This window comes from Telopea speciosissima, chromosome 11, assembly GCF_018873765.1.
Source record: "Telopea speciosissima isolate NSW1024214 ecotype Mountain lineage chromosome 11, Tspe_v1, whole genome shotgun sequence".
Lineage (NCBI taxonomy): Eukaryota > Viridiplantae > Streptophyta > Magnoliopsida > Proteales > Proteaceae > Telopea > Telopea speciosissima.
Window position 1 is genome coordinate 36,491,908 of NC_057926.1, and position 21,267 is coordinate 36,513,174.

General features: G+C 38.5%; 2 protein-coding genes across 2 annotated transcripts; both read right to left on the bottom strand.

Moving 5' to 3' along the window:
• Window positions 1-1,219: 1,219 nt before the first annotated feature.
• On the bottom strand, window positions 1,220-10,886 carry LOC122645044 (disease resistance protein RGA2-like). The gene is made up of 4 exons (XM_043838396.1): window positions 10,575-10,886; window positions 2,817-5,738; window positions 1,740-1,889; window positions 1,220-1,303 (listed from the first exon to the last, which is right to left on the bottom strand). Exons 1-4 carry the CDS (start codon window positions 10,884-10,886, stop codon window positions 1,220-1,222), a joined length of 3,468 nt encoding a protein of 1,155 aa, XP_043694331.1.
• A 138-nt stretch (window positions 10,887-11,024) lies between these two features.
• On the bottom strand, window positions 11,025-12,263 carry LOC122645045 (putative disease resistance RPP13-like protein 1). The gene has a single exon (XM_043838397.1). It carries the CDS (start codon window positions 12,261-12,263, stop codon window positions 11,025-11,027), a length of 1,239 nt encoding a protein of 412 aa, XP_043694332.1.
• Between the last annotated feature and the right edge of the window lie 9,004 nt (window positions 12,264-21,267).

A 21,267-nucleotide genomic window follows, 5' to 3' on the forward strand; every position in this document is an offset into this window, starting at 1 on the left:
TGCTCATCAAGATGCCAATGCGGATGAGGCCCCCTGGTCCCAGGCTAGACAAAGAAACCAACCATGCTACTTGGCAGATTATGTATGATGGTATGATCGCATCTGAGAGATAGGACAGCTCATACAAGGTTGTTAGTGGGGATGAATAAAGGTTGTAGTACGGATGAGTAATGATATAGTTTGTTAGGAATGGAGCAATAGGGTTTTGACACCTGTAAGGAAGTTGTTAGAGATTGTACTGAAAGAATGATAAATACAAATCCTCGCTGAGGGAGCAAGCAGACTTTACTTCTGAGAAAATTCCTCTGTTTCAACTTCCTCCTCTTAAACCCCATCTTCTAGGAGGTTGCTCTTCCTCAAAAAGAGCTTATCTGCAACTAAACACTATCAGGGAGTTATAACAAGGAGCAACGAGGGGAGTTACCGAAGGGGGTGGTAGGTGGACGTGGAGCTGGTGGTGGGGGCAAGAGTAGGGTGGAAGCAGAGGTGGGGGAGGGAGCAGGGCAGATGTGGTAGTGGTGGTGTGGTGACGTGCAAGGAGTAGTGTGTGAGGGTGGGGGGGTGGGGAGGTAGGCAGTGGGGTTTTGTCAATAATTATATTTAGTGGCAGTAAATAGACCTTCGTGAAAAGTTCTTTCTTTTTTAGTTTAATAATAAAATAAATACATTTTGTGGTGATAAATAAAACTATTAAAGTATTCTTTTTAGAAACGGTAAAATGGTTGCCGCACAGTTTACCAAAAAAAAATTATTGCCGCTTGTTTACCAAACCCAAAAAAAATTATTACTGCCACTTAAAGTTACATACAAGGGTGATAGCTAATACCACTATATATCAAAAGCTACGGCACATTTATTTAGCATCAGATTTTTGACCCAACAAAAAAAAAAAAAACACCGATAAAGGCTATAGAGGTGATTTTTTTTTTTACATTTGGCTGTGGTAAAGCCCTGTTTTCGTGTAGTATATATATAGTATCTCGTGTGCTTACTTGCACTTACTCTGAATTTTATGTTTCTATGTCTGAGAAGGCTCCACCATTAAAGGGTTATTATAAACATAACAGACCTCAAAAGATTGAGATAAAAACCAGATGAATGTGTTCAACAATTGAATGCATTTTCCAGTCAGCCTTCTAAGTTCTGAAACTAGAAATTACCAAGATCACTTCAAAGTTCAAAGGGCAGAGAGAGAGAGAGAGAGAGAGAGAGAGAGGTCTTACGTCATTGGATGCAAAATCTCATCAAAATCTTCACGCAAGCCCACTGCCAAGCCCACCGACAAGCCCACTTCCAAGCGCACCTATTAATTAAAGGAAAAAAAAAAAAGCAGATTAGAACAAAACACCCATGAGCATTTGATGACTCTCCCAAGTTAAGGGACGCTTCTAAACTCTAATATCCATTCCTACAATTTTCAATGGGCGAGCAGTAGCAGCGCTATAAAACAATGATGGCAGTGCTCCATCAATCTCAGTCATTGATTTTCTGACATAAAATCTGAGCCGTTCAATTTTTTAAAGCACAAACAAAATGGTGACCTTCTCTTTACCCACATAGCCGATATGGGTCAACACATGACACTAAAAAAACTGTATACCTATTCTCACGGTTTGTGGTTTTGTCCTTTTTTTCTTCTTCTTTCAATCGTCCCACTTCTTCTTTTGACCACCGCCCCATCCCAGCTTCCGCAGCGGAAAAAATCCTCCGCAGATTGTTTTTTATTTAATCAATCCCACCATTGTTTGTGCTATTATTCCCTCCAGTGCTGCCCCATCCCCTACAACTCTGCTCCTACTTCGCAGAAGGTGAGAAAGGAACACCATCGATTTGTAGTCTTTTAGCCTCTGCACACCTTCACAAACAGGGTCAGTGTTGCCATTGAAGACCTGAGAATTAATGTAAAGAACAAACCCGAGTTCGGAAGATCTGAATCCCTTTGGTTTCCTTCCTAATTTGCCTAGCCTTAAAGTAGAATGACTTGGGATTGGGATTTGGAAATTCATTGCAATTCCTTAAGTTGGTGCAAAAAGACATACCATCCTTCAAAAAGGGGATTGAATATTAATTGAAAAATAGAAAATGGAAAACAAGCTGCAGAGGGTGGGGCGGTGGTCGAAGAAAAAGAAGACAGTTGAAAGAATGGGACGCCGGCGACGATGGCTTTCCTCTGCTTTACGATGGGTATCGGCTGGCGCCGAGTGGATCCGGTTAGATTTCCATTTCACGTTTTGAAGGCACTACCTCTCTTTCTATCCTCAATATTGGGTTCAATTTCACTTTTGGCTGGAGTAAAATGCCATTAAGGTTTTCAGATTGGTGAAGAAGAGGAAGGGTAAGGGATTTGGGGGATCTTCAATATTAGAGTTCTGTCTCATTCTCGGCTGGAGTGAAATGCCATTAAGGTTTTGAGATTGATGAAAAAGTGGAAGGGCAAGGAATTTGGGGGATCGTGTTTGAAAAAAAAGATGAATCTATTTACCGGCGATGTGGGTAAAATTGGAAGGGCAAGGATTTTGGGGGATCGTGTTTGGAAAAAAAGATGAATCTATTTATCGGCGATGTGGGTAAAGAATAGGTCACCATTTTGTTTGTGCTTTAAAAAATTGAACGGCTCAAATTTTATGTCAGAAAATCAATGACTGAGATTGATGGAACACTGCCATCATTGTTTTATAATGGCAGCGCTGCGACCTTTTAGCCCTTTTCAATAGAGGCCCATGATGTATGGGCAAACAGTTTTCACTTCCATTGACTTTAATTTATTAGTTTTCTAAAAAAAATTTGCAGCTGGGTAGCTAGGTAAAAAGTGTTACCTTAAAAGGATAGCAACTTCTTTTAGTAACGATGACATTTGTGGGGAGCTCCTCCGGGCTGTAGTGGGCTTTAAAAGCGTGACTAACTTCCAGATGTTCCAATGAAGACAGGTTTCTCAATCTCTTGGGGAGCGATTTACAATCCTGGATATAAAGGCGATTAAGATTTGGAGGTAGACTCTCTGTCTCTGTCTCATTCAGAAATTCCATCAACCCTTCCATCTCATCCCCAAAACGAAGATTTTTGAGTGAGGTGAGTCTGCTTAGTCCTCCTCCATGAGGCAACATCCTGAGCTTTGGACACCTATAGAAACTCAATCTACATAGTCTCGAACTTGACAGAAACGGCTGTGGTAGTATCCTCAGTTCTGGACAGTCTGAAATGGTTACATATCGGAGGCTAGGGAATTCATCACTACTTTCTTCCCCTCTACAGCTGCTAGATGACCACTCTTCCAACTTCATCATTTTTACCAAGCATAGAGATTCCAATAGGGGTAGCTTTCCAATCGGAGGGAGGACTTGGCATTTGCAGCAGTAGAAGAGTGTCAGAGAGACTAGCTTGTTGTAGCTTGGCAAATCGATCATCAACCATCTTGGAAATGTTAACCCACTGTATTCGAAGATACGTAAACTCCTCAGCTGATCAGTGTGAGGTTGTAAACTTTCTAAAACCTCTACTTCTTTATCACCACTAATACTGTAATCCCATCTAAAAGTTAACTCATCAACTTTTGGCTTACTCATCAAATCAGCTTCCCGAGCATCCAGAGGATGAATCACATTCTGTAGTGAGCAGACTGAAAGTGCACCCTCAAGCTGCCTCAGCTCCTTCAGCTCTCTTATCCCACGACCGTTATCATCTTTTGAGACAGTAAACTCTGACAAAGTCTTGAGACTACTTAATCTCCCAATTCCTTGTGGCATGGAAAGTAAGTATATGCACCCATAAACATCTAGATGCTGGAGATTGCGTAGATACTTCATACCTCTAGGTAACTCACGTATTCCGGAATAACGGAGTATCAGCGACTGTAGATTGAAAAGATCGCACAATGACTCCGGTAATCGTTCTATGTCACGAGCAAATGAGAGGTTAATATAGTGTAGGCATTTCAAATCACCAATATCGTCTGGAAGCATCGTAATTTTAGAAGCATACAAATCTAAGACACGTAAGTATCTCAGTCTTCCAAAAGTATCAGTAAGGCAATTGCGGTGGGAACAAGAATAACCATCTACATTTATCAATGTGGACAACCTCTTCTGATCATGATTTTTGTCCCTGTTTATGGAATTTACACAACTCATGGACGAATAACGGGTCTCTTTGAAGTTACGGCTCGATTTCATCCCGTATTCAAATCTACCATACAACTCTCCTGAAACTGCTTGTGCTAAATCATGTACAAGGTCATGCATTACAAATCCATCCACATAAGATTTTCGCTGAAAGAAAGACCTCTGCAGCAAATCATCAAAATATTGGCCACCTGCTTTGTCTTTCATTCTTGTAGTGTTCCTTCTAATAAAACCTTCTGCGATCCACAGTTGAATGAGATGTTGCTTCTTGAATATATAATCTTTAGGAAAAACAGAGCAATAAGCAAAACACTGCTTCAAATGTATGGGAAGAAAATAATAGCTTAGACTTAGTGCAGCCGGCAAATCGCTCTCTTCTAAGTCCCACATGGAACTATTCAAGACTTCTTCCCAATGGTTTAAATCTGAACTAGAGCTTAAAAGGCCTGCAAGCGTACTTGCTGCCAAGGGCAATCCTTTGCACTTCCTCGCAATCTTCCTACCCACTTCTTCCAGGCTGGGAGCAATAGAGCAATAATTTAAAGATATGTGCCTTTCCATTATTGACCAACACTCTTCATCAGTTAAAATTTTTAGATCAAGGATATACATGGGGTGCATCATTGATGAAACTCTTCTACTTCGAGTTGTTACTATTATTCTACTTCCTTCCCCTGCTGCCGAGAATGCAACTCTCAGAGATATCCAATCGCTTTCCTTTTCAGTCCAAACATCATCTAAGATGATTAAAACTCGTTTCCCCTTTAATTGATCTCTCAACTTATGTTGAAGTGGTTCTAGGTAGCTCAAGTTAGGATTTTCCCCAGTCAAGGACTCTAGAATTGCAGAGATCAATCTCACAGCACTAAAATTAGTAGACACACAAACCCAAGCGCTTCTTTCAAAATGTTTCTTTACATCAGGATCATTATAAGCAAGCTGGGCTAGAGTTGTCTTGCCTATGCCCCCCAATCCAACAATGGCAATAACAGAAACCTGTTTTTGGTTTTTCTTTGGATTTGACAACAACTTATTTTTTATTGCTACTACATCTCCCTTCCTCCCCAAAGTAAGAGGTTCATCAACTAGAGAACCACTCTTTGGCCTAGTATCTAATATTTCATCAATCACACCACCACCATGTGATTTCTGATTTCCTGATGACTCTCTGAGATAGAGGTCTTCAAGTTTCTTCTCAATCTCCTCCAGTTTCTTTATGAGTTCATCATTTATAAGAGGCACGATTTCTTGCTTCCGTAAAAGACCATCTGCTTTTAAGTTAGAGGGGAAGTGCAAACGTACCTTTCCACTTCCATATCTTTCATCTTTTTCCTTACAAGCTTCATAGATGAACTCATCCAATATGTCCTCAGCTCGGTAAGCAACTTCTCTGAGATTCCGGAGGCAGTCTTTCACCAAGATATTCCTTGCTTGAGCTTTCTCTGCAAACCTGAGCAATTTTTGAATTTTCCCAAAAAGATCTGAGAGTGCACGTAGCTCACTTTTCGCACACCATACCAATCCAAAATCTATTAATGCCTGTGAGGATAATTTGTCAAGCAAGACTGCTACATGATGGGTTACAAATATGTCATCCCTACTTGTTTCCATACCTTCGCCCTGCAAGAAACTGAACAGAATTAACACAGAGATGAGTTTGTTTTGTTTGTGATTTAAAAAAACAAAAAGGATGAAGAAAGGAGAAGAGGCAAGAGAGATTTTAGTCTCCTACCTTCAAGAGAGAATAGAAGAAAGATTCACATAAACCAATATGCTACGTAGACTTCTTTTCCCCCACACTCTATTGTAAACTAAAATCCATTTGGTTTGGACTTTAACTGAGAAAGGCCACAACCTCTGTTCCAAGAAATTTCTTCTCCACACCTCTTGATTTCTCAAAAGATTTGGCCTATTAAGATATGGGAAAAGCTGTTTGTGATCAAGGTGGTTTCAATTATTATTATTATTTTTTTTATTGAATCTCATTACAAATTTATGCCATTAGAAAAAAAATAACACTTGGGGGTACCGATTAAAAATTAAAAAACCATTGGGGGTATTTATGTATTTTCATATTATTTATAATTACCATACGACAAGAGGAAAAGAGTCACAATCAAGTGTTTGATTTATATGAACCCAAAAGGGAATTTTCCTATCTCCTTCGCAGAAGATGCCAGCAATAAAGGAATTTTTCTCCTCTCATGTTCCCTGTCCGATCAGTGCGTAGGTTCCTCTCATAGGAGGGGCAAAAATGACGACCTCACCCCACCCGGGCAGTGTGTTTTGGCAGGGGTGAGGTTGTCATTTTCGCTCCTCCTCTGAGAGGAACCTGCGCACCTGACCGAGCAGGGAACCTGAGAGGAGAACAATCCACAATAAAGCCACCTGCCAATAAAGTTGTTGTTACGACATAAATAAAAGTGGTCCAGCTTACGCCAGATTTGTACGATGTCTATTTCAATTTTGAATTGATTTTATGAAATTGGCCACAAAAAATTTGTAATCAATAAATTGAAATTGCAATATTTTTTGGTAAAAATTGAAATTGCAATCTAAGATGTTTTAGTGCATAATATCGGATCGGGTAACTCCATCACGGTTCTAGTGTATGGTATCGGATCGGGTATCGATCACTTACAAAACAGATATGATATTAATATGGTATCGGAACGGAATGACTATATCAGATAAAACTATCCTTGAATCTCCTTTAAAAAATGATTTTTCTTACCATTTTACCCCTTGTCCGTATCGTGTCACAGATATGGTATCGGCTACACGTAAATCCGATACGTATCGACCGATACGGGTGATAAGATACCGATACTTAGAACCATGAACTTTGTTACTTGCAAAACAATACGATACTGATACAATATCTGCATGGATCGGCTGCATCAGACAAATTTGCCCCTTATTTCTTTTAAAAAAACAAGTTTTTTGACTTTTTACTTTTTGTCCTTATCGTGACACCGATACGATATCGACATAGTATCAAGATCGGTCAATTGTAAAACCGTTACGTATCATCCATAGCGGACGATACAATACTGATACCTCAAACCATGATCTAAAATAATTTTAAGACTAAAGAATTCATTTGGTAATACAATTTCTGATAATAGCTTCTCTATATTTCTTCGGGAGAAGATGGTGGTGGTAGCGGTGATAGGGGTGGGGGCGGAGGTGGAGGCAGAGGTGGAGGCCAAGCGACAGTGGCAATGGTGGTTGTAGCAGTGACAACGATGGCAGTACGGCTGGTGGGGTAGGGGTATGATTATGCTGAGACCATCAAGAGAAGAAATGTGGTATTTTATTTTTAACATGAAAATATTGTTTCCCATCAAAAACAAAAAAAAATTTTGGTAGAGTTTCCATCAAATTAACCTTGTGCCCATCATAAAGCAAGAGTGAAATTAATTTTAATTTTACAATTGAAACAGCTTCAGAGTTATTTCAGAATTTCTACTCTATTTGATTTCTATGTCACTGAAATATAGTACGAAAATCAAAAACCAAATAATTTTCATATAAATATCACCCCATAAAACTAAAATATAAAACATACTAAATCAGAGCTTAAACAATGAAATAATTGAAAATTTCTTAACCAGAAACCAGCATGTACTGGCCACAAATTGTTCACATGGGCCGGCAAAAGTGATGGGAACATATCTAAATTTTTTATTTCATGTGGTTAGAATTGCTTTAGGCTCTTGGTTTGAGAAGAGAGCAAACACTACAAGAGCATAGCTTATGTCATTCAATGCATTCGGTGAAGCTGTGGAGCCCATTGCATGGAGGACGATTGTGGATTACAGCTATGTGTGCATCATTCTTATTTTTTGGTGAAAGCTATGTATGCCATAGCATAATTAATAACAAACCAAGTGATACAAATGATAAGATTAACAAACCATGAACCAAGTGATAAGGTTTGATAACAACCTCAATCGATCCCCTGTTTTCCACCCTGAGGACTCTCACAATTGCTGAAGACTCTCACAGTATTACTCGGTTAATTTTACCATGTACCAATTCAATTATAAGTGTAAAGACAACACTCACGATTAAGGTGAGCTTGCAAAACCAACTTTCTCTGTTTCTCTTCAATATTAATGTTTATATTAAGATCGCTCAATTGGGCAGTTGCTGGGTGTCTCACACTCTTACCGCTTTTCAGTTTGTAACTGTGAACTTACTTAGAAATCTAGAGAAAACTTTTGCCTTATCTATTAGAAACATTTCTCCTTCCCAAGATGGAAAGACATTTGCAGGTCTTATACCTTGATATAGGTAGCGACTTCAAATAATACCAACGAATTCACCTCTCCCCCCAACTGAGAGAGAAGATGAGAACCCATAGAGGGGACCAAAGGGAGTCACGGATTCATCTCCACGCCTTGCATTCCTTACACTTACCACTGAAGATTTGAGAATCTACCACCATTCTCTTTGCAAGGGAAGAATTGTTTTTTCATGAGACCAACCCTTACTAAGGACCCCTTTTCGAAACAGATCTAGAAAAAGGACAAGAAATGAAAAAAAAGATGGTTTACATTTTCTTGAGAGTTCTAACATAGACAATAATTAGGGATCGAAAGGCTTCTGTTGAGAAGAAGCTCCTGGGTAAGGAGAGATGGAGTTAAAGCTCGCTAAACAGTAAAATTATATCTAGGAATATTTGAATTGAACAAGATATTCTTAAGCGAGGAAAATTCTGGGTTTTTTATTTAATCAAATTCTAAGTAAAGGCAAAGGTAAATTTCTTAGAAGAATTTGGAAGCCATAGAACTAAAAATCACCATTCCCCCTTGGCCTCAACATTGCAGAATAGAGATTAGACCACATCTCAATCAAGCTTTTGGAAACACTAGGCCCTGGATCCATATACCATCCCAGATAATAGAGGAGACCTTGGCTATCCTATCAAATCCAGCATCATATCTTATTCCATCCTCATATCCGGAAATGAGGATACTATTAAGATGCCAATTATTAAGCCACAAATGAGTAGCACATCCATCATCAATGCTTGAACAAATGATATCACTAACAAGGTGTCTATACTTCAGAATTTTCTTAGAGCCCAAGATGCCTCAATTAGGCTAGTGGCAGTCCAAATAGAACTTGACTGCAAGTATCTAAAGTATACCTAGTCAGGCCAAATGTTTTTCTGTCTAAACACTATTTTCCAAATAAGTTGTATGATGCTTGCAATGTTGGATTCTTTACTCTACGGAGTCCCAATGCACTTTCATTTTTCAAAAGGCGAACTTTGGCCCAACTAATAAGATGAAGGAAATTAGGATTTTCATTAGTGATTTCCAAGGGAAAGAGAGCATTAGTAATTCAATCTTAAAAATGATGGAGCCAGGAAGCTCAAAATTACTAGGCCAAAAGATGAATGAATTCTCCATAACCAATCTAATGAGTTCAAGACGGCCCGTAAAAGAAAGAATCTTACTCTTCCATAATTTTATTCTCTTCCAATTACCGGAGGTGGGGGAGGGAGCAGGGCAGATGTGGTAGTGGTGGTAGGCAGTGGGGTTTTTGTCAATAATTATATTTAGTGGCAGTAAATAGACCTTCGTGAAAAGTTCTTACTTTTTGAGTTTAATAATAAAATAAATGCATTTTGTGGTGATAAATAAAATGACTAAAGTATTCGTTTTAGAAATAGTAAAATGACTGCCGCACAGCTTACCAAAAAAAAATTACTGCCGCTTGTTTACCAAACCCAAAAAAAAATTATTACTGTCACTTAAGGTTGCATACAAGAGTGATAGCTAATACCACTATGTATCAAAAGCTGCGGCACATTTAGCATCAGATTTTTTTTTTACCTTTGGCGGTGGTAAAGCCTTGTTTTCTTGTAGTATATATATAGTATCTCGTGTGCTTACTTGCACGTACTCTGAATTTTATGTTTGTGTGTCTCAAAAGGCTCCACCATTAAAGGGTTAGTACAAACATAACAGACCTCAAAAGATTGAGATAAAAACCAAATGAATGTATTCAACAATTGAATGCATTTTCCAGTCAACCTTCTAAGTTCGAAAACTAGAAATTGCCAAGATCACTTCAAAGTTCAAAGGGCAGAGATAGAGAGAGAGAGAGAGAGAGAGAGAGGTCTTACGTCATTGGATGCAAAATCTCAATAAAATCTTCACAAAAGCTCATCGGCAAGCCCACTACCAAGTCCACCGGCAAGCCCACTTCCCAGCGCACCTATTGATAAAAACATAAAAAAAATGCAGGTTAGAACAAAACAGCCATGAGCATTTGATGACTCTCCCAAGTTAAGGGACTCTTCTAAACTCTAATCTCCATTCCTACAATTTTAAATGGAGGCCCAGGATGTATGGACAAACAGTTTTCACTTCCATTAACTTTAATTTATTAGTTTTCAAAAAAAAATTTGCAGCTGGGTAGCTAGGTAAAAAATATTACCTTAAAAGGATACCAACTTCTTTTAATAACGATGGCATTTGCGGGGAGCTCCTCCCGGCTGTAGAGGGCTTTAAAAGCGTGACTAACTTCCAAACGTTTCAGTGAGGACAGGTTTCTCAACCCCTTGGGTAGTGATTTACAATCATGGATATAAAAGCGATTAAGATTTGGAGGTAGAGTCTCTGTCTCATCCAGAAATTGCATCAACCCTTCCATTTCATCCCCAAGACGAAGATTTTTGAGTGCGGTGAGTCTGCTTAGTCCTCCTGCATGAGGCAACTTCTTGAGCTTTGGACACCTATAGAAACTCATTCTACATAGTCTCGGACTTGACAGAAGCGGCTGTGGTAGTATCCTTAGTTCTGGACAGTCTGAAATGGTTACATATTGGAGGCTAGGGAATTCATCACTACTTTCTTCCCCTCTACAGCTGCTAGATGACCACTCTTCCTACTTCATCATGTTTACTAAGCGTAGAGATTCCAATTGGGGTAGCTTCCCAATCGGAGTGAGGACTTGGCATTCGCAGCAGTTGAAGAGTGTCAGAGAGACTAGCTTGTTGTAACTTGGCAAATCGATCATCAACCATCTTGGAAATGTTAACCCACTGTATTCGAAGATACGTAAACTCCTCAGCTGATCAGTGTGAGGTTGTAAACTTTCTAAAACCTCAACTTCTTTATTACCACTAATACTGTAATCCCACCTAACTGTTAACCCATCAACTTTTGGATTACTCATCAAATCAGCTTCCCGAGCATCTAGAGGATGAATCACATTCTGTAGTGAGCAGATTGAAAGTGCACCCTCAAGCTGCCTCAGCTCCTTCAGCTCTCTTATCCCACGACCATCATCTTCTTTTGAGACAGTAAACTCTGACAATGTCTTGAGATTACTTAATCTCCCAATTCCTTGTGGCATGGAAAGTAAGTATATGCACCCATAAACGTCTAGATGCTGGAGATTGCGTAGATACTTCATACCTCTAGGTAACTCATGTATTCCGGAATAACGGAGTATCAACGACTGTAGATTGAAAAGATCGCACAATAACACCGGTAATCGTTCTATGTCACGAGCAAATGAGAGGTTAATATAGTGTAGGCATTTGAAATCGCCAATATCATCCGGAAGCATCTTAATATTTGATTTATACAAATCTAAGACACGTAAGTATCTCAGTCTTCCAAAAGAATCAATAAGGCAATTGCGGTGGGACATAAAATAACCACCTAGATTTATCAATGTGGACAACCTCTTCTGATCATGATTTTTGTCCCTGTTTATGGAATTTACACAATTCATGGACGAATAACGGGTCTCTTTGAAGTTACAGCTCGATTTCATACCGCACTCAAATCTACCATACAACTCTCCTGAAACTGCTTGTGCTAAATCATGTACAAGGTCATGCATTACAAAGGTATACTTAGATCCATAGTAGTGCTGAAAGAAAGACCTATGCAGCAAATCATCAAAATATTGGTCACCTGCTTTTTCTTTCATTCTTGTAGTGTTCCTTCTAATAAAACCTTCTGCGATCCACAGCTGAATGAGACGTTGCTTCTTGAATTTATGATCTTTAGGAAATACAGAGCAATAAGCAAAACACTGCTTCAATTGTGTGGAAAGAAAATAATAGCTTAGACTTAGTGCAGCCGGCAAATCGCTCTCTTCCAAGTCCCACATGGAACTATTCAAGACTTCTTGCCAATGGTTTAAATCTGAACTAGAGGAGTTTAAAAGGCCTGCAACCGTACTTGCTGCCAAGGGCAATCCTTTTCACTTCCTCACAATCTTCCTACCCACATCTCCCAGGCTGGGAGCAATAGAACCATAATTTAAAGATATGTGCCTTTCCATTATTGACCAACACTCTTCATCAGATAAAATTTGTAGATCAAGGGTATACATGGGGTGCATCATTGATGAAACTCTTCTACTTCGAGTTGTTACTATTATTCTACTTCCTTCCCCTGCCGCCACGAATGTAACTCTCAGAGGTTCCCAATCCTTGTTCTTTTCTGTCCAAACATCATCCAAGATGATTAAAACTCGCTTCCCCCTTAATTCTTCTCTCAACTCACATTGAAGTGATTCTAGGTTACTCAAGTTAGGATTTTTCCGATTCAACGACTCTAGAACTGCAGAGATCAATCTCACAGCATTAAAATCAGTAGATACGCAAACCCAATTGCTACTTTCTGAATGTTTCTTTACATCAGGATCACTTTAGACAAGCTGGGCTAGAGTTGTCTTGCCTAAACCCCCTAATCCAACAATGGCAATAACAGAAACCTGTTTTTGGTTTTCATTTGGATTTGATGACAACAACTTATTTTTTATTGCTTCTGCATCATCCTTCCTCCCCAAAGTAAGAGGTTCATCAACTAGAGAACCACTCTTTGGCCTAGTATCTAATATTTCATCAATTACACCACCACCATGTGATTTCTGATTTCCTGATGACTCTCTGAGATAGAGGTCTTCAAGTTTCTTCTCAATCTCCTCCAGTTTCTTTATGAGTTCATCATTTATAAGAGGCACGATTTCTTGCTTCCGTAAAAGACCATCTGCTTTTAAGTTAGAGGGGAAGTGCAAACGTACCTTTCCACTTCCATATCTTTCATCTTTTTCCTTACAAGCTTCATAGATGAACTCATCCAATATGTCCTCAGCTCGGTAAGCAACTTCTCTGAGATTCCTAAGGCAGTCTTTCACCAAGATATTCCTTGCTTGAGCTTTCTCTGCAAACTTGAATAATTTTTTAATTTTCCCAAAAAGATCTGAGAGTGCACATAGCTCACTTTTCGCACACCATACCAATCCAAAATCTATTAATGCTTCTGAGGATAATTTGTCAAGCAAGACTGCTACACGAATGGATACAATTATGTCTTCGCTGCTGCTTTCCATAGCTTCTCCCTGTAAGAACCCAAACAGAACACACAGATGAGTTTGTTTTGTTTGTGATTAAAAAAAAAAAAGGTTCTTCACTAAATACAACAACATTAATTATCCTTCAAGGAAGAAGAAAGGAGAAGATTTTAGTCTCCTACCTTCAAGAGAGTTGCCGATGAACCCACTTGATCAACAACCTCATGTAGATTTTTTTCCCCCAAACTCTGTTGAGTAAACACAAACACAAATCAGTGGCACAACGTTTGTTCCAAGAAATTTCTTCTCCCCACACCTTGAGTTGTTAAGGTTATTGGGCTTTTAAAATATGCAATAGTTGTTAAGGTTATTGGGTTTCACATCTCCAGCTCCCCTGCCCTGGCATTCTTATATCCTTACATTAGCCCTCTAGCCTACTGGGTACACCCTTCACTGTTACCCACCAAGCAGGAATCGGGTGGTCGATTCCAATATAGATCAGATTGGAATCAGTCGGAATTGGTTCAAAAAACCTTTCACTCTGCCTGTAACGGTAGAATATCGGGAGAATTTCAGCGTGAATATTTTGATTTAGAATGATAAAAATGGACTGATCTGATTCACCGATTTTTGAAACCCTACATATGCCAATTCAACCTGCTCGCCCGGGAGTTGCTTCTCCATTCGTACCATTCGTTCTCTGAAATTTCTCTGCTCAGTGACCCGTAGCTTGTTAGTTGCTAAGTTCTCACTAATTCATTAATTCATTCTCAGTAAGGTCTCAGTGGACGCCAAAAACTCGATCAATCGCTAAAATAATTTGTTTTTCTTGTGGGTAGGGGAGCGATTTCCATATTTTTCCTACTACAAATACTTCGACTGGTCTTTAGAAAACTACCCGAAATTATGAAATAGAAAAGTGATAAGTTTCGAAGATTATAAGGGTGGGGAACGATAAATGTTATTGGTGAAGCTTGATCTCAGTTCTAATTTAGAGAGTATTGTGGTGTTGTGCCTTCAAAACGCGTGTAATTGGCCAAAAAGTGCGTACAACAGCGACAAAGGGTTGACTCCTGAAGGGCTTGTCGAGATCTTCGATTTGATATGTATTTCGACTTATGTTGGTTCGTTTCTCTAACCAGACCGGATGGATTTCTGAGGGCTATTTTGTACTTTCGTGGGTTGGGGTTTTTCTATACATTGTGGTTAATTGGTTATCTTTCTGAGTGAGATGTGATCGGGTTTGTATTTTCTTCACAGAAATAGTGGATTTAGACTATCGCTCGGCCGTAGATGTAGACTTCCTTCTTGGGGGTGAACCTCGTAAAATCATTGTCTTGTGTGCGTGTTTTTTCTCTCTCTTTGTTTTCCTCTAAAAATCGACATTCTGTTGTGTTGTTTTTCTAACAATAAAGGAGGATAACTAGTTAGGATAGAAGGGTAATGTGGAGATTTTAGAAATAATAGGGGAGAAGGAGAGGTGAAACTTTGATTTTTTTATTTTTTTATTTTTTGGAGAAATAAGAAGCAAATTATATAATAGGAAAATATAGTAAATATAAGCTAAAGGGTAAAAGAGTGATAATAATTACCTTTTTTTCACTAAAATAAAAAATATGACTACTTTTTTAAAAGTTAACTTGACACTCAGTGGAGAGGAGCCGGATCCACCACACTAATTCAAAAGTAAGTCTTCGTGGCTTTAATAATTCTTATAGTGGTGACTTTATCAAAACACAAAAAGTATACAACTATTCTCATTTTATACATTTTCTTCAAATAAATTTGAAAATTGTCAATGGTTCAATAAAGCCATTGATCAAGAACGAAGACACAGTATAAATAAGCCTGTTTCAGGTTAAAGAATGAAATAATTGAATATCTTAAACTAATGCATCATTGATTAGTCAGTAATCACACACCGAGTGGGCTAAATTAATGCGCGGTAGTAATTGATGCTTGTTGATGTTCATTGGTTTGTTCACATAGGAGTTGGAATTATTTTCAGCTTTTTGATTAAGAGGACTGCTAGTATTAGTGGTAATACACGCCACACTTCACAAAGCACCACTTCAGTCTCTCCTAAGAAATAAAGTTTACCTTCCCAGTCCATGGTAATACAGGCTGTAAGTGCAAATCCTGGCTGAAATCACTCTTAAGAGGTAAGGCTCATCAACATTGCTGGCTTTTACATATTATAATCTTTAGTGTTAGCTTTCTTTTGAATTATTATAGGGAAAATTATACTGTTACCCCCGAGGTTTGTATTAAATGCAAAATGATCCCTTGTGTTTTTAAATTATACAGTCATACCCCCAGAATGGATGGTAAGTAGACGGTGTTAAATAATATATTTTAAATATCAATTTTACCCTCTTCTAATATCCTGTTAATACTCAATGGGAAATTTCAACTTTACCTTTTTACCCTTTTGCAATAAACCCTCTTTCTTCTCCAAAAACTCCACTGTCCTCTCTGGCAATCTGCAAGGGAGGAACTCTCTAAAGGTAAAGGGCACAAAGACGAGAACAGATTTCTGCTTACACCGTCGCTCCAACCTCTGGATTTCTGCCTGCTCTCGTCTCCTTGCTCTAGGATTTTACCCATCAAGCTGGAAAGCTCTAAAGGTAACTCGTCGGAGAGGTTCCGCCTACTAAAATCCAGAATCCTGAGCTGCAAAAGTGAATAAGGATCGGATCGGGGTGGTTAGCAGACGGCGACACGGCGTATGTTAGTAAAAAATGCAAATCTGTTGTAAGCGTTAGACTGGCTTGCGATTTGCGAAAGCGAAAGCTAAAGCAAAACCTATTTGTGTATTAGAAAATGGGGAAATCCGATTGTGTTAACTTAGCATTTAATAAGATATTTTTACCTCACTAAACCAGAAGAGACAACAAACTTTTTCAATTTTCCCTTTCCTTTTTAGGGCAAATCTTCTTGACCAAATAAAATTTGTGGAATCACAGAGTACATCAAACTAGCAGACCCTTCACGTCTCCAATGTTGGAAGGAATTGTGTAAGACACATGAGGATTAGTAGGAAATAAGGCTTGCAGAGCTCAAGCAATAGCCTCAGCTCTCTCTGTTCCATCTTCGATCGATCTCTTTACATTATGTATACCCTCTCTCTCTCTCTCTCTCTGTGTTTGTTTTTTTTACCTCTAAAAAACACGTCTTTTTCTGAATTTGAGAGGGCCAGAGAGCTGTAGACGAGGAAGGAAAAAGGGAGAGGGAGGGGAGGGTGGGGTGTGATGGTGGTGGTGGTGTTAGGTTGCAGGGGGTAGGGGCGGGTGGGTTGGGTTGCAGTAGGTGGTGGGGCCAGTGGGGTTGCAAAGAAGAAGAAGAAGAAGAAGGGATGGTGATGGGGTGGGTCCCATTAAGTCTATTTCAAGGATAAAATTAGAAAAAAGGAAAAAATTGAGCAATTAGGGGTATATTAATCATTTTAAGTCATGAATTACTAACACAGTACCACTTAACGGGAATGATATAATGGAGTGGGCTATGGAATGATATAATGGAGTGGGCTATTTGTAACAACTAACCAAACCTCAGGGGGTGTGACTGTATAATTTAGAAACACAAGGGGTCACTCTGTATTTAATACAAACCTCAGGAGGTGGCAGTGTAATTTTTCCATTATTATATAAATTTGTATTATATATATTGAGATTGTATAATACAAATAAAGTTGGTCTCACCCGTGTCTTTCATCTCAAAAGTAAAGGATAGCTACTCTTTAGTGGCGACAATCAATTCAATGTCATTCCCAGCCAATAAGATGTTATCAACATACAAGGATAGGATAAGGAAACTTTCCATGGACCATTTTACATACATGCACTGGTCATCTTTAATCATTTTAAAACCAATATAGGTAATGGCATGGTGAAATCTAATTTACCACTGGCTGAACGATTGCTTAAGGCTATAGATGGAACATTTGAGACGGTATACTTTGCACTCTTGTCCCTTCATCTCGAAACTCACTGTTTGAGCCATAAGACCTCCTCGTCAAGTTATCCACTGTAAAAAGTAGTTTTAACGTCCATTTGGTATAATAACAAATCCCATTTAGTGACAATGGCTAGAATGAGGTGAATAGAAGTCATTCTCACTACAGGGGAGAATGTCTCATCAGATTCTGCACCCTCTCTTTTGGTATATCCCTTTGTCACAAGGCATGCTTTATACTTGTCAATTGAACCATCTGCCATGTGTTTGACCTTCGGGATCCATTTGTTTCTAATGGCTTTACGCCTAGGCGAAAGGTCAACTAACTCCCAAACTTGGTTCTTACTCATAGAACACAGCTCATCTTCCATGGTAGCTTACCACATTTCCTTAGCTGGAGAGGAGAACGCCTCTCTTATTAAAGCTGGCTGACCCTCATCCCTTGGAACACAAACGAGAACGTCCCCTTCAATCTCAAAACGAAGACGGGGAATGTGTCCACGTGCGCTCCTACGTGCAAAAGAATCTTGAGTTTCAGGTTGTGCGCTTTCACTAGGTGGCACACTCCCACTGGACTAATGATCACTCTCACCCTCTCTGATGATCACAGGATGAGTTATTAACTCCCCACCTTCGGCAAGAGTAGGTGAGACACTTTCATTAGTCTCTATCTAAAAAATTTCAAGATATCAGCTAACATCTTTAATACTAAGGAAATCGACCTCAAGAAAATCTACATCGTGTGGCTCAGTTTCTATCTTTCCTCCATCTTGATGTTCACCGTACATGACATAACCTTTTGTGCTATTAGAGTATATTATAAGAGATGTTCTTTTTATCTATAGCGTCAAGTTTCCCAAACTTATGGGGGGGGTACTATGAACATAACCAACACATCCTCATGGTCGTAGATGCCCCAAAGTGGACTTTACGCCTTTCCATAATTCATAGGGAATAGAAGGAACTGACTATGATGGCACTTGTTTAAGGATGTAGGCAGTGGTCATAAAAGCGTCCCCCCAGAAAGTTATTGGGAGGTTGGCCTGCGCCATCATCGACCTAACCATATCTAAGAGAGTCCTATTATAGTGGCAGTATGCAGTTCGTATTGTAATGAGCCTGTCAACTTGCATATAAATCGTCCAATCAACGGTTGAATCGGCAGGCTGAACCTAGATGCTCAGATGGGAGCATCTTTACCATCGCAACTTGTGGGTGAGATAGAGACTAATAGAATGGAATCTAGACCGTGGCCATTAATTTACCACTCCCAAAGGGCTTCATTAAGTGGCAGTATTTCTAAACCGCTTTTAATAATGTATTTTAAAATTAAAAATCAACTAATTTATTGGCAGTTTATATATGCCACGAATATTTTTTTTGTTTATTTTTAAAATATGACTTTTATTAGCGATTTTTGTAATGCCACTAAAAGTGTGGGTAGCATTTGCAGGGGTGGGGAGAGTGGAGGCAGAAGGAAAGGGAGATGGAGGGGCACAGGACCATACGACAGGGGAGGCAAAAGGATATTGAGGGACTTACAATAAGGAGCAAGGAGGGGAGTTGCGGAAGAGGGTGGTAGGTAGGGCTGTAAACGGATTGGATTCGGCTCGGATAGTGCTATATCCACATCCGCATCCGACTAGCTATCGGACGGATTCGGATAGTGCTAAACGGATACGGATACGAATACGGATCGGATATTTTATCCGTTTACATATAAATATAGCTTTGCGGATAGCTATAGCCTATCCGTATCCGAATCCGTTTAGCTTTCGAACGGATTCGGATAGTGCTAAACAGATACGGACACGGATACGGAAACGGATTTCAACTATTCATTTACACCCCTAGTCGTTGGAGCTGGTTGTGGGGACAGGAGTAGGGTGGAGGCAGAGGTGGGGGAGGGAGGAGGGCAGATGTGGTAATGGGGGTTGTAGTGACGTGCAAGGAGTAATGTGTGGGGTGTGTAGTTCTTACTTTTTGAGTTTAATAATAAAATAACTACATTTTGTCGTGGTAAATAAAACCACTTAAGTGTTCTTTCTAGAAACGGTAAAATTACTGTCGCATAGTTTACCTCCAAAAAAAAATTAATGCGGCTAGCTTGTTTAAAAACCAAAAAAATAATAATAATTACTGTCACTTAAAGTTACATATAAGGGCAACAACTAATACCACTACATATCAAAAGCTGCGACACATTTACCATCATATTTTTGACAACCAAAAAAAAAATACAACAATAAGGGCTATAGAGGTGATTTTTTTTTACCTTTGATGCTGGTAAAACCCTGTTTTCTTGTAATATATAGTATCTCGTGTGCTTACTCGCACTTACTCTGAATTTTATATTTATGGTAGTAATAAATCTCTGAGAAGGCTCCACCATTAAATGGTTTTACAAACATAACGTACCTTAAAATATTGAGATAAAAACCAAATGAATGTGTTCAACAATTGAATGCATTTTGTTACCCTCCCCCTCCCCCCCCTCCCCAAAAAAAAAAAATAAATAAAACAAAACAAAAAAAATAATTGAATGCATTTTTCAATCAGCCTTCTAAGATCGGAAACTAGAAATTGCCAAGATCACTTCAAAGTTCAAAGGGCAAAATATATGGGAGAGAAAGAGAAGTCTTACGTTATTGAATGCAAAATCTCAACAATAAATCTTCAAGGCAAGCCCACCTCCTGAATAAAAAAAAAAACAGAAATGCATGTTAGAACAAAACAGCCATAGGAGTTTTATTTTCAATTTTTTAATTAAGAAGAGTGCTAGTATTAGTGGTGATACACGTCACACTTTACAAAGCACCACGTCAGTCTCCCCTAAGAAATAAGGTTTACCTTTGCAGTCCACGATGATACATGCTGCAAATGCAAATCATGGCTGAAATCACTCCTAAGAGATCATAAAAAATTTTCTAATTTAATTTCCAACATATTTCCAATACATCTTTGGTATTCTCAACACCGATGGTAATATCTTAATAACGTTAATGGCACGACACTCACAATTTACATGCAAATAATGTCTTACTTGCAATATACACACACATATAAAATTATTTTCTATAAATTTTAAATATATTAATATTGATTACAAAATTTTAGAGAAAGAAGAAAAAGAAAAAAAAAGAAAACTGAAATATTTCAATTTGAGACCAAACTTAAATGACCATCAAAACGAAATATACAACTATAGGCAATATATTTTATTGCAACTAAAGATCCAATGTTTACATATTCCGTGGAAATTTTGAAATGGTATTTTTTACCAACACTAGAGGTCCATTTGGTTTAAATATTTCAACGTGGTTCGGAAACAATTGCTTCAAACTAGCAACTTTTAGCATGAAGTAATTTTTTACTCACACATAATATATGTTTAAATAAAAATATTAAATGTTTTATTGGGAGTTTAATAAATCCTCCACCGATAATATTTTATTAAATTGAGAAAATATAAAGTTCTAGCGGCGGTTAATTTACCGCCACCAAAGGGCTCTATTAAGTGACAGTATTTCTAAACCGCTGCAAATAATATATTTTAAATTAAAAATAAATTATTTTATTGGCAGTTTTATACATCTGCCACGAAAATTTTTTTTTGTTTTAAAAATATAAGTTTAGTTGCAATTTTAGTACTGCCACTAAAAGTGTTTCTTCTTCTTCTCCTCGCTATTCATTCTCTTCTCCCTAGTTTTAGGTTTCATCCAATTGATGAGGACCTGATCATTTACTACATTAGAACTCAAGCAATGCCTCTCTCTCATTTACTACATTAGAACTCAAGCAATCTCTCTCTCTCTCTCTCTCTCTCTCTCTCTCTCTCTCTCTCTCTCTCTCTCTCTCTCTC